This window comes from Balaenoptera physalus, assembly GCF_965194825.1.
Source record: "Balaenoptera physalus genome assembly, chromosome: 12".
In the NCBI taxonomy this organism is placed as follows: domain Eukaryota; kingdom Metazoa; phylum Chordata; class Mammalia; order Artiodactyla; family Balaenopteridae; genus Balaenoptera; species Balaenoptera physalus.
In genome coordinates this window covers 50,151,397-50,164,872 of record NC_138897.1, presented here as the reverse complement: position 1 = coordinate 50,164,872, position 13,476 = coordinate 50,151,397, and the positions used below count along the sequence as shown (strand labels likewise).

General features: G+C 36.6%; 1 protein-coding gene across 1 annotated transcript in view; it reads left to right on the top strand.

The window, feature by feature from the left end:
* The first annotated feature begins 1,373 nt into the window (after positions 1-1,373).
* DSG3 (desmoglein 3) overlaps positions 1,374-13,476 on the top strand; it is a 29,776-nt gene continuing 17,673 nt past the window's right edge. Inside the window, exons 1-6 of the mRNA XM_082415999.1 lie at positions 1,374-1,617; positions 8,768-8,803; positions 9,325-9,456; positions 11,122-11,277; positions 11,866-12,010; positions 12,997-13,163. Coding sequence (XP_082272125.1) covers positions 1,570-1,617; positions 8,768-8,803; positions 9,325-9,456; positions 11,122-11,277; positions 11,866-12,010; positions 12,997-13,163 — 684 coding nt within the window. The 5' untranslated portion in view covers positions 1,374-1,569. The remainder of the gene's footprint in view (positions 1,618-8,767; positions 8,804-9,324; positions 9,457-11,121; positions 11,278-11,865; positions 12,011-12,996; positions 13,164-13,476) is intronic.

Sequence of the window (13,476 nt, the reverse complement as noted above, 5' to 3'; positions counted from 1 at the left end):
AATACATTCTCATGACCAGAAATAAGAAAATATATACAACCATAATGAAGAAATAAAATACATCCATAATCACTTCATTCAAAAAATAAGTTCTAGTATATTAAGGTGGTTCATTCTAGTCTTTGCCCATATGTATGTATTTTTCATTATGCTATAAGAAAAAAGCCCCAGTATACATACATATACACCCAAAACTCTCACCAATGTTAAAAAAATTCAGATACTAAATTGAGAAGCAACCAACACTTCAATTGCTGAATTCTGCATTATGCAAATCACTAATAAGTTCAATAAAGCTCATCCCAGCTTCTATCCCTACATTTGTTAACTAGTCCAGTCACAGACTAGTTAACGTACTTAATGCCACTCATCTGAAACTTAAAAATAGTTAAAAGAGTAAATTTTGTTATGTATATTTTACCACAATTTAAAAAAAAAAATCCCACAAGATTTTTACCTATAAGGTGGTTTTTTCCAACTCCTAGACTATAAAATCCTTTCTGTCTAAAATACTCTGATTAAATGGTTTCCCTGGTACTAAAAAGCTTCCAAAACCTGATGCACAAATACTTATAATATTGTTTTTCTACCAAACATTTTAAAAAATATTCTGGAATGTTAAGAGTGCTCTTAACTCTAGTGTTATAAGCAAACTAAAAAGGTGCTTTAGTAGCTTTTTCCCATCCCATAACTTGAGTTGGAGTCCAGGAGTTTAGAAGTGCACAAGTAAACAGCAGTGAGCAAGGTATCTGCTCTAGAGGAAATGTAATTAAAAGTGCACAGAGTTAACCTACTTCACTAGGCAAATTACTTTTTTAAAAAACTTATAAATGAAAAGAAATACAATAGAAAGATGTCATCTGAGTATTATCAGGGATCTGATTTTGCAATGCACAGCTTATATATTTCAAATATCCAAGGCACCATATGTGTTTAGTCCAGTTTTATTTCCAGTTGTTTTCATTCAAAACCTGTATTAATAACCGCTTGATGTGATGGTTTTCTTCTTCAGATTTGTAGTTTCTTTCAATAAAATATATTATTGCTTAACACCTAAAATATATTTTGCTTAACTTTAAATCTACTCACATACACTCAGGCTAAAAATAAATGCTCTTCCACAAGTTAGATTTGGGGGAATTTTGTAGGTTTTGTTTTATTTTTCAGTCTTAATTGGCACCATGAGAAGCAGCCAACTAGATCCTTTTTCAGTGTAGTCAAGGTTAACTTTTTCACTTCCACACCATGATTAATTTATCAGCTGGTACCATCCTATGAAAACTGGTTTTTAGCCTGCGAACTTTTCTTTCAGCTTCCAACAGAGGATTTCATTGCTTCAGGAATTGAGGTGTGTCTAAGTTTTTACCTGGGAGCAAAAGTGATGCAAGCGTTTCAGGTTTAGGGTGGGGAGGAGCTGCAGAACAGGCCATCTGCAGACTCCTGAAGACTCCTGCTGTCCTGAAGACAGCAGAGACGCTGAGAGGGCTTTCCTTAGACATCGCATGCAGGCGGTTGGAAGGACTAAAGCAGCAGCTCCCTTGGATTCCTTCACCAAGGAAATCAGAGACAATGGCTTGGTTCCTTTTCAGAACCACAGGGGCTCTGACCATTTTAATGGTAAGTCCTATTTTTTTCTAATAATTGCAAACTTTCCCTGTTTCCTTCCTTGTTAGAGAATGCTATATTTGACTGCTGAATCCCTATTATATATTCTGAACAGAGTTCAGTGGAAATAAACATTTTAAAATGAAATTGTAAAGATTACCGATTTCCCCCTTTTGTTGTTTTGTTTAAGGTTGTATTTTCACATAAGAAAATAAGCCAGATAGAAATGAATTTGAAAGTTGCTATTTAGCATTTCTTTAGGTAAATAATTAACTAAAGAATTAAATAATCCTGGTCTCAAGTCTATTTTCCACAACACCTTGACTTTCTTCAAAGTAATGCTTTTATTCATCTTTTTATTCATGCTTTTATTCTAATACACAAACTAAAACACATAAAAGAGAACGAGGTCTATTTTCCAAGGTTTTATATCTCTTAAGCATATGGCTAAGAATTGTACATGCCTGGTGTTGATTCCTGACATGTTTTTAAGTAGTCAAAGACCATGGAATTAAAATCAAAGCAATGTTTGACTCTAGAGAAGTTGGGAGGGTTATTAAGAAAACAGTGTTTTATGTTTAGCCTTTATGTGCAAAAGACATCCAACCTTTGGGTACAAAAGAAGACAGAATATTTTATAAGCCAGTTTTTCAGAAGAGTAATACTTTTTTGGATTGGGAAAGATTTATATAATATTACATAAAAGAGAAGTGGAATCTGGCGAGCAAAGCACTAGCCTGGATATTACAGACAAGTTTTTTCCTTAAATGTGTTATTTTAGTAAAGAAGAAAACTTGTCACAATATTATCAGTTACACAAAGATATCAAAATAGTGAAATACGCCATAATGAATATTTTTTAGATTCCTAATACTGATTCCTCATTTTATCAATAATAAGTTGGGTTGGCCTACACATCAGTTTACCTCATTTCCTCATCTAAAAAAACTGAGATAATTGAACTTCAAGAAGTTATAGGGAGATAGTTCTCAAGGAAGAACGTTCTAAAAATTAAATACATTTAAAATTAGAATAGACTGCCTGTGAGCCAGTTTCCCAGCCTTCCTTCTCATGGCAATGGTCAAGCAGAAAAATTGGTATCACACCCTTCTGTTTGAGTCTGTTTCTATTATGACAGTTTTATTCATCTTTGTATCCCCAATGCCCACCATAATATCTGTCTTACAGTGAATGCACAATTGTTTGAAGAACGGATAAATGAATGATTGAATGCGGCCTCTCTCAACTATAACTTCCCCTCATGGTGCTTCTATAATGTTAGTCATGGAAGAAGCTATGAGAGGTTAGAACATTTTGCTCCCTTCAGGAAAATTTTACAGGCACACATACACAAACACACAAGCTATTTAAACAACAATATAACTTCATACATAATTGTTAAACTGAGAGGTCTGGACCTGCTCTTTCCAATATGGTAGCCAGTAGCCACATGTAGCTATCAACCACTTGAAATGTGGTTGATCTGTATTGAAATGTGCTGTTAAGTATAAAGCATACACCATGTTTTGAAGATTCAGTATGAAAAAAAAAATGTAAAATTTATCATTAATAATTTTTATGTTGATTACATATTGAAATGGCAGTATTTTGGATATATTAGTTTAAAATATATTAATAAAATTAATTTCACCTTTTTAACCTTTTTAATATGGATAATAGAAAATTTAAAATTATATATGCAGCTCACATTTGTGGTTATTATATTTCAACTGGATAGTGCTGGTCTACTCTTAATGCTATTAGTGGAAGGCGGTGTCAGTCAGAGGTGAGGTAGGCAAACAAGGCTCCATGGACCAGGTGAGATTTGAGCCGCTTTTTGGTAAGTAAAGATGGGCCACAGGGAGATATCTTCGGTTGTCAGCCCAGCACATGCAAAGGCAGGCGCAATTACGGCACTTGCCTAGAGGCAATGGACACACTGATTTGGCTGGAATGGTAGTCTGCATTGGAGAATCTGGACATGAAGTTAAAAAGGCAGATGAGGGTCAGACTGAAAAGTGCGTTCTGTGAAGGGTAATGAAACCCTTTTAGAAGTGGGGAGCCACCCAGAGTTTCGAAATAGCTTGGTGATGGGAAAAAACAATGCTTTTAAAAGCACTGCGGAGTGGGAACGCACATCTTTTGTTATTAAAGGGTGGGGTCTGAAAGTTGGAAGACCTGTTTGGAGGTTTTGAGTTAATGCCACCAACCTATGACCATACAAGTGTTGCCTAGAGAGGTAATATATGAAAGCTAAGTCACAGACTTCAATCTATGCCTGTACCACTGACTCACTCCAGGCCTTGCTTCCTCAGCTGTCAAATAAGAATAATCATATCCCCCTGACTAACGAGAGTGACCACAGTAAGAATAAAGGAGCTATGTGCATAGGAAAGTGCTCTGGAAAACATAAAGTGCTTTGTAAGACTCTAATTCCTATTATTTGTAATATTTTAGTAATAAAGATGAATCTTGATTGATGAAGCAATCCAATTTCCAGTACTAATAAATATATGAAAATAAATTTCCTCCTGATCCTCTCCAAAAGTTAAGATTCTAAAATCAGAATAACCTTGCCAAGAAATTCCATCCAGCCCTGCCTGACTTGAGCAAAACTTAGGAAAGATGTCATTACTTCCACCTATTACCGCTCCCACTTACTTAATACCCGAAACCGGTTTTCACTTAGAACACTCAGTGTCCATGACGTTTCTCATAAACCTCTTAGCCTTTGTCTCTACCTTTCCTGTTAAGAGTCATTCTGATAGCCTAAGGTGAGGGCTTGCTTTGGGAAGTTCATCACAAGAATTACATAGGCAATTGGCTACTATCCATAATTATACTATGAATAATTGAATTTGTATAATATGCACATTTTTCTTGCATGGCCACTGCACAGTTGGCCAGGCTGTACACTGCACAATGCCAGGAAGTGCATTCACATAAACTACAATGTGAACAGTGCCCCCTGGAGTTGTGCAAGGAGCAACCCACACAATTGTACGGTGGAGCGCTGGTTCTTGTCTTTTTCTGATGCTCAAAAAAGAGAAAGTCCTTATGTGCCTTGACATGAATAATAATAATAAAAAGTCACTTAATATCACAGAGGCTCTTTTACACCATTTTTTAAAAGTCTGGACAGAAGTAATTAACACTTATTAAGCAGTTAGTGTAGGCTAGGGAGCATCTCTATGCTTTAGAGGTGTTAATTCATTTAATCCTTACAATAAACCTATAAAGTAAGTAGAATTATTATTTCTATTTTACAGATGAGGAAACTGAAAAATTAAGTAATGTTCCTAAGTTATTCAGCTGGTACATGGTGAGACTGGGATTTTAATTCAGGGATTCAGGATCCAGTGTCCAATTTTCTATTGCTACATTTGACTGCATCCTACACAGTCTTTAAAATGAGCTCTTGAAAACAGCCATGGGTATTTGTTTTTCTTATCACCTCTATCATGATACAAGGCTTAACTTTCTAAATTGAGCTTACTCTAAACATCAGTTATTAAAAATTGAACCGGGGCTTCCCTGGTGTCGCAGTGGTTAAGAATCTGCCTGCCAATGCAGGGGACACGGGTTCGAGCCCTGGTCTGGGAAGATCCCACATGCCGCGGAGCAGCTAAGCCCGTGAGCCACAACTACTGAGCCTGCGCGTCTGAAGCCTGTGCTCCGCAACAAGAGAGGCCACAACAGTGAGAGGCCCGCGCACCGCAATGAAGAGTGGCCCCCGCTCTCCACAACGGGAGAAAGCCCTCGCACAGAAACGAAGACCCAACACAGCCAAAAATAAATTAATTAATTAATTAATTAAAAAAAAAAAAATTGAACCGTCCTAAATTACTTTTTAAGTAATTAAACATATATCATTTTATTTCAATTAAAGAATTTGTCTTGATTAATACAAAGCTTATTAAAATACTTTCAGGTTTTTAAATTTTAATTTTAAAAAGTCTATATATATATATAAAGCTATGAGGTATCATAAAATATAAATCACTCATTTCTTCTGAATTGTACATATGAAATTTATTCAAACATGTATTGAATGACCTCTATGATCTGACACATAAATAATCATTGTTCTTAACCAATTATAAAAATATCACCAACCTATGTATATATATTTCATGAATTTTTCCAAAAATAATAATTTAAAAAAATCAAGTTTAAAATTTGTAATGATTTCTTTGAATTACCCAATTCATTCTACAAATTTCCCAGAGGGGAGTGGGTGTGATCCACTCTTATCCCATTCTGAGAAGAGTGGCCATTCCCTAGCCTGGCTAGGACTAGCTCCGTGGATCCAATCCACAGTCTAACAGTCTGTCCTTCCCCACACTAAAGTAACAGATTACTCTAAACAAAACCTTGGCCAGCTCAGTAAAAAGCAATTGTTATTATATATGATATTTAAAAATCCAGTCACCCATATCCTCAAAATATATTTATTGTTGACCTACCATACTCAATAGGAATCTTAATGATATAACTACATACATTTTAATTAGCATATAGGGCATGTGAATATCAAATCACTTTATGTCATACGCTTTTTAACCTAATAATCTCATTTGCTTTTAATAAAATATTTCTAATTCTTACGTATGCCAAGGTATTTAGACCATATCAATGCTTTAAAAATCATGTAGTCAAAATTATAAAAATAACCAGGAAACAAAGGGAAGAAAGAAAAGTAAAGAAATTCTCAAGATATGGAGTGTTTTCTCCACATTGGTACTTCCTAGACTCTAGGCCACAAAAAAAGAAAACTTAGTTGATTTACATTGTCAAGAAACTATTGAAATATTTATTACATATTCAAAATACGTATATGAACAAAGTAACTAAAACATCTAAGTAGCCACATATAAGTATTAATTAACTAAAATAGGAAAGTTTTTTAAAAACACTATTCAAAATAATGTAAGCCTATGATTACATGTCTCAATACATATATAAAGAACACTGCATTATTCAGAAGTGCCCCCGTATTCCTAGAAATACAAAAATAATCCCATTTTCACAATATTCCCTAAAATTGGAGAACATTCTTGTTGGTCTGACTTTAAAAGAGAGGATGGGAAACAGTAAAGGTTTGGCTGAGTAACTTCTCTAGGGGCTCTGATTCAATGAAATGATTGAACAAATAAGAAACACCTGTCTGCAATGCTCATTTTCCATAGTTTAGGGTTTGTCCTTCCTTTGCTTCCCAGGAAAACAGAAATCATGTCTTAATGTCTACTAGAAGAATCATTCTCCATGGGGCTAGTACAAACATGATTCATATTTTCTGGATGACTCTTTCTGGTTTTCCTGTCAAAGAGATTGTGCCTGGTCCATCCCTCCTCTCACATGTGGCTGAGTTGTTCTTAAGAACTGAGAAAGTAGTACAGTGACTACATTGCTCTGGTCTTTTCTCCCAAGTAACTCATGATATTGTTTAATAAAGAGCAGCAAAGCTGTAAAATCATTTTGAGACCTGTTAGAACCACAGTAATGGTTCTTTTTCATGACAATTTTAACAAACACCCTTTGAAATAAAGATTTTACTGAAATTTTTAGAATGGAAGGGTCCTGGTGTTCTATGTCTGGTATGATTATTCCTTTGGTTCAGACTGGGGCCTGCCTCTTTATTATAACCTTCCAAAATAAACAATGTAATAAATCTACATTGTTTCAGGAATAACTGCAGACTTTGCCAGGAAGAAATCTAAACTGACTATCATATAACTTTCTTTCTATGACTAGTTTTTTTCTATTTATCTATGTTGACTTTGGTTAGAATCTAGTGTAGTGGTGATGTGCACGCTTTAGAGTCAGGCTGCAGGGGTGCAAATCCTGGCTCTCCTGGGGCTGTTAATTGGGGCAAAGTACTCATTCTCTCATGTCTCCATTTCTTCATCCATGAAATAGGGATTACAATAAAAGAATCTCCTTCAGATGACTGCCATACTAAGTGAGATAGTAAACATAAAGCTCTATGAATAGCAACTGACACAAAAAAATAATCATTTTTTTCTTCTGATTTATTTTTCACAATCTTTTCCCTACCAGATTCTCTTCAGATTAGGTAATCAGTGAGTCACAAAATAGTGGTTAAACATCTGCTGAGGGACAGGTATTGTACGAATTGCAAGAAGAAAAATAATACAGAAGCAATGATTTGGGAAGTTTGCAATTCTCTTGGCTCGATATCACAATGCACATAAAACCATAAGAAATAATAAATCATGGTAAACCATTACGAGCAAAACTGCATGTTATAGAATATGTGTTGTACAAACTCAGAAAAGGAGACATCAGTAAGGACAGTTTCATGGAGACTGTTGGAACTTGAAATGATCTTAAAAGATGAGTAATATTTAAGTGTGTGAAGGGAAAGAAGAATGCATTCCAGGGGGAAAATGACACAGATGAAGGTCCTGTATGCTCTCGAGAAAGTGAAGACCCTGGCCCACCTGGCTTCATTTTATCTTTATTTTTAGTTTTTTTCCGATCAGTATGAATATTAAGCTCAAATTTAAATTGAAGTAGTAAGGCAGAGATGCGCAGATCCATGTCCCACAGAAAACAACACTAGTGACTGGAATAGCATATCCCGATCTTTTACGTTTCATTCTCTAAATTAGACTAGTTCCTTTCCACTCTCTCCACTCTTATATGACTAAGAAAATGCCTTACCCTGCAATTGCAACTAACTAATACAGCATTGCCTTTGTACAAGTCAGTAGCGTAGGTCATGGCTTTTAATAATCTCCTATGGCACTTTCTGAAGTTTATCACAATGATGCTCACCATTGTTTCCCAAAGCAATAGCTTCCATAGCTCCCGGGAAGTGTTTATAGAGCAGCCAGGTAAGAAAAGTCTGGTTGCTGCAACAACTGTTAGAATTTTGAAAAGTCCAATAGATTCTCCTGTGTATCATTGAAATGCTGTAGTCAGATTAAAGAACTGAAAGAACTTGTTTATACGAAGAGTATTTTCTTTTTTTTGGAAGGATTTTGCCCTTTGAATACTGTCTCTCCAAATCTACTTCTTTTGAAATAGAAACAAACTACAATATGAACAGCAGAATGTAAAAACCAGGATTATCATCTTATATAATTGCTTATTTGAAGAATTCACATTTAATTTGACTTTATTTAAATGTCTACAGGTGGTCCTTTTGGTTCATGGAGAATGGAGAATAGAGGTAAAGTATGAAAACGTTTTTTGTAATTAAAATAATAGTTTAGTTAAAAAATTAAAATTGTACTCAGGAAAAATAAATATTTAATGTTTTAAATTATTTAATAATTTAATTGTGAAAATATAATTAAAATTCTAATGGCTAACCTAATAATATTTAAATACTAGCAAGAATAAGTGTCATTATTGTAACTTATCGCATACATTCTTCTTATCTTAAATAAATCAACAGGTTTTCATTAAACCTGTCTTTTATGCACAGAATAGTTAGATGTTGTGGAATATATATAGAAAATATAAAATATGATTAAATGCTAATATTAAAAATCATATAGCTCTGTAGCTATTCTAGTTATTTAATGTTTCTTCTTTGCTTGACAGTGTGAGGGAGAGAAAATTAGATATTTAACAGTCTTAGAGATCTTGAAACATAGGAGGCTCCTCAACCTAGGTGTCTATAATTAATACTCAAAGCAAAAATTTCCAACAATGTGCATAATAAAATGGAATCCCTTTTTACATAAGACAAAAGGGCAACATGGAGAATATGAGACAGCGGTACAACAAGGCAAAAGGAGATACAAACGTGAATGGGTGAAATTTGCAAGACCCTGCAGAGAAGAAGAAGACAACTCGAAAAGAAATCCAATTGCCACAGTAAGTATTATGAGCAGAAGTAATGTTTTCAGAATAAATGTACTAGATGTAAATTAAAATAATATGGCAATTCCAATTAGCAAAATGCAGACTGAGGAGTTCACAGAACAAATAACCTGGTATCTTCAACAAAACAAAAAACACAGTAATAATAGTAATAACAATTTAAAAGAGAGACAGATGAAGGAGCTATAGCTTCTAGAGTAATAAAACATAATTAAGAGACATTTCAATCAATTTCAATGGATACACCTTTTTGGATTCAGATTCTAGCAAACAAATAGAAAAATTATATGGAAAGTGCTTTGTTTGGGGCAGCAAATTATGCTCCGAGAATAAGATTTTTACCAGTAATTTATTTAGCACGGGTTCACTGCAGGAGTTATAATAATTTCACAAGCCAATAACATATAAGATAATGTCTCCCAATAAACCAGTAAATACCGTACTCCTAACCACAAGTAGATTAATCACACTATTGTTCCAGGCAAGGGAGAGGTGAAAGGAATAGAGTACAAATGTAGTTGAGTTGTACTTTTCTACGAGTTGGTTCTTGGGAGAGTCAGTTTAGTCAACCACAAGCTGATGTCCAGTGCAAAAGCACAAGTCCCTTATCACTAGAGCACGTTACTAGGGAACAGAGGCGGTGGTACTGGCAAGCAAGATCGTGGTTTTCACCACTGCCAGGCAAAGAGCTGCCTTGCCCAGGCAGGAGCTAATAATGCCTCAAGGTCTTCAAGAGAGCTATTTAGATCAGCAAAGAGTTGCCTTGCCCAGACTGAACGCTCTCAAGAGAGAGCGTTATCAGTAATCTCCTGATATTTAAAGCTTAAATGTCCCTCAGCCATAATGGCTGCTCCACATGTTCGTATCAATAAGCTCCCAACATTGCTCCCCAATAGCTGAGCTACTGAATGTTTATTGACAGCCACGGATGTCCATGATGACATCCTGACACAGCTTCCTCAACGTAAGCAACTTCACTCTTAGAACAAAACAACTTTATTCTTAGATTTTTTTTTTTTAAAGTGGATTTGAAATCATACCATACCAATACACAGCAATAAGATAATTACAGATGGTTGAGAGTCAACATGGGATTGGCCATGTATTCAGAATTGTTGAAGCTGGGTGATGAGATATATCAGGTTCATTATACTCTTCTAACTTGATAATATATTTGACGTTTTCCCTATTAAAAAGTTTAAAAAATAATAATAAAAGCAATGCATTCTAATATTAACACTTACTATATAATCCCTTTCCCTTTTTTTCTCCAGCTCCTCCTTTTTAAACTAAAATAAATGTCTTTTTTGTTTTTTTAATGTTACCTGCGAAGGAAAGGAGCATTCAGAAGTAGGCTTGTCAATATTAAGTGTCCTTGACTTTCTCTCAACCTTTTAACATCACCATGGTGACCACAATCCGGGCAAATATTCTAAAGCCAGAATGATTAACGACACATTGGTCCCTAGTGGTCAACAGAAGCAAAAATTTGAATTTATTTCACATTCCTACTATCTATCAAGGCAAAAAAGTAAACAGCACAGTGTCAAGAAAGTGTGAATAAAATGAATAGATTGACTTGAGAGTATGGAGGAGAGGAGGGGAAGGAATAGGCCTGAGTGATGATCACCTTAACATTTTGGGTATTTTGGGCTACAGATTACTTCAGGTTTCCAAGTAAGCCAGGATATTACCTACCACATTACTGGAATAGGAATTGATCAGCCCCCTCTTGGAATCTTCATTGTTGACAGAAAAACTGGAGAAATTAACATAACAGCCATAGTTGATCGTGAGGAAACCCCAAGCTTCCAAGTAAGTTTGTGTCCTCGATATCGGCCACCCTTCCCCTCGTGCACAGTGGCTTTAGAAGGTTAATTTAGAAGAGAGATCAGTGCATGAATCCATCCACCAACAAATAACAATATTAGTCCCTCTACAGAGAGCCTCCCCTGGACTTCCCTGGCAGTCCAGCGGTTAAGACTCTGCGCTTCCTCTGCAGGGGGCGCAGGTTCGATCCCTGGTTGGGGAACTAAAATCCTGCATGCCTCGCGGCATGGCCAAAAAATTAAAAAATAAAATAAAACAAAGAGCCTCCCCTTATGGTTGTAGCCCTGAAGGAATACCCCAGGAGGGTGCATGAGCGCTCAACTCCAGCACGCTGCTTGCCAAGAGCTTCATGCTGCCAGGAGACACGTACCAGCCTGCAGGAAGGGGCAATTTGCCCAACTGGTACGCCCAGAGTCGGCACTTTTTCCTGCTTTGTCTCCTCTCTGGGGAAATACTTTTCCTCTTTGCACAAAAGCACTGTACATGCCAGGAGAGGCCTTATCTCTACAAGTTTTAATAGTAGGCAAACTAAAGTTTGTAAAATGTTAATTAACATTTCCCCTCCTTTTCTAGATTACCTGTCATGCTCTCAGTGCCCTGGGACAAGATGTAGAGAAACCGCTTATACTAACAGTCAAAATTTTAGATATAAATGACAATGCTCCAGTGTTCTCAACAAGTATGTTCATGGGTGAAATTGAAGAAAGGAGTGCTTCGAGTAAGTCTTTTGCAGTAACTACCATTTTAAATTTTTTTTTTTTCAGATACAAGTGTCACTATAGTACATCATTTTTACAAGCTAATTTATTCTCTTAGTTTCATCAGTAATTTTGAAGAAAAATTCGTCAAGGTAACCTGAGTCTTCCTTTCTAATATTTGTGGTTGAGCTACTTGTTCACTGCCAGTGTACTATATTTCCAAATTGTGATTGTGTTATCAAGTCAAAGCTTATCCTAGTCACAAAGATAAGGAGGTGGCTTTAGGCAACCTGGATGCATCAGCTGGGCTTTTTTAGGTTATAAGGGACAGAGATATACTCATTACTTGGATAATGGGGGGGAAGGGAGAATTATAAGGCCATCCAGCAAGGGAAAAACTAAAGAGAAAATAGCCCCAACCTCAACACAACCAACCAAGGCTTAGTGAGAAGTGGAGGATTTTTACCGGAAGGCACCGCAGCTCACCTGATTGAGAGAGACAGTAAGAGATATTGCAAGTGACATGTAATATTTTTTTAGCACACAGATAGTTTTAAGATTTTTTAAAAAATTTTTTAAATAGATTTATTTTATTTATTTAATTTTGGCCGCGTTGGGTCTTTGTTGCTGCGCACGGGCTTTCTCTAGTTGCGGAGAGCAGCTTGCAGTGCGTGGGCTTCTCCTTGTGGTGCCTTCTCTCTTGCGGAGCACGGGTTCTAGGCGCGCGGGCTTCAGTAGTTGTGGCGTGTGGGCTCTAGAGCACAGGCTCAGTAGTTGTGGCGCACAGGCTTCGTTGCACCGCGGCAGGTGGGATCTTCCCGGACCAGGGCTCGAACCCATGTCCCCTGCATTGGCAGGCATATTCCCAACCACTGTGCCACCAGGGAAGCCCTCTAGTTTTAAGATCTTAAAAGACAAAAATCAGTTTGAAATTGTGCTGAACATTTCATGTGAACATAGTGTCAATCTTTACATATTCCTTAATAAACTTCTTCCGTATTCCTAGACTCACTGGTGATGATCCTGAATGCCACAGATGCAGATGAACCGAACAACTTGAACTCTAAAATTGCCTTCAAAATTATCTCTCAGGAACCTGCAGGCACACCCATGTTCCTCCTAAGCAGACACACCGGGGAAGTCCACACTTTGACCAATTCACTTGATCGAGAGGTAAAGCAAGGCACTGGGGAGCGTTCAATAACTCAGGATTCGGTTGTAAGAATGTTAAGAGAGGTGACTCCTTTCTACCTGAGAATGAAAGGAGGAAGGAATAGAGGTTCCCAGGACTCACTTGGCCCAATCTAGGGAAACTCCTTGCATCCTAGTGTGATTCTGCTGGGGTAGGATGTGTACTTGAGACCTGCGCAATCAATTGTACCTAAGGAAACAAGTGTCAGCATACCCTTGGGAGTTAAAGCGGGGGAGTGAGGGAAGGCATTGCATGCACGACAGAGACTGAACTGGGGTTAATCCCTCATATGAT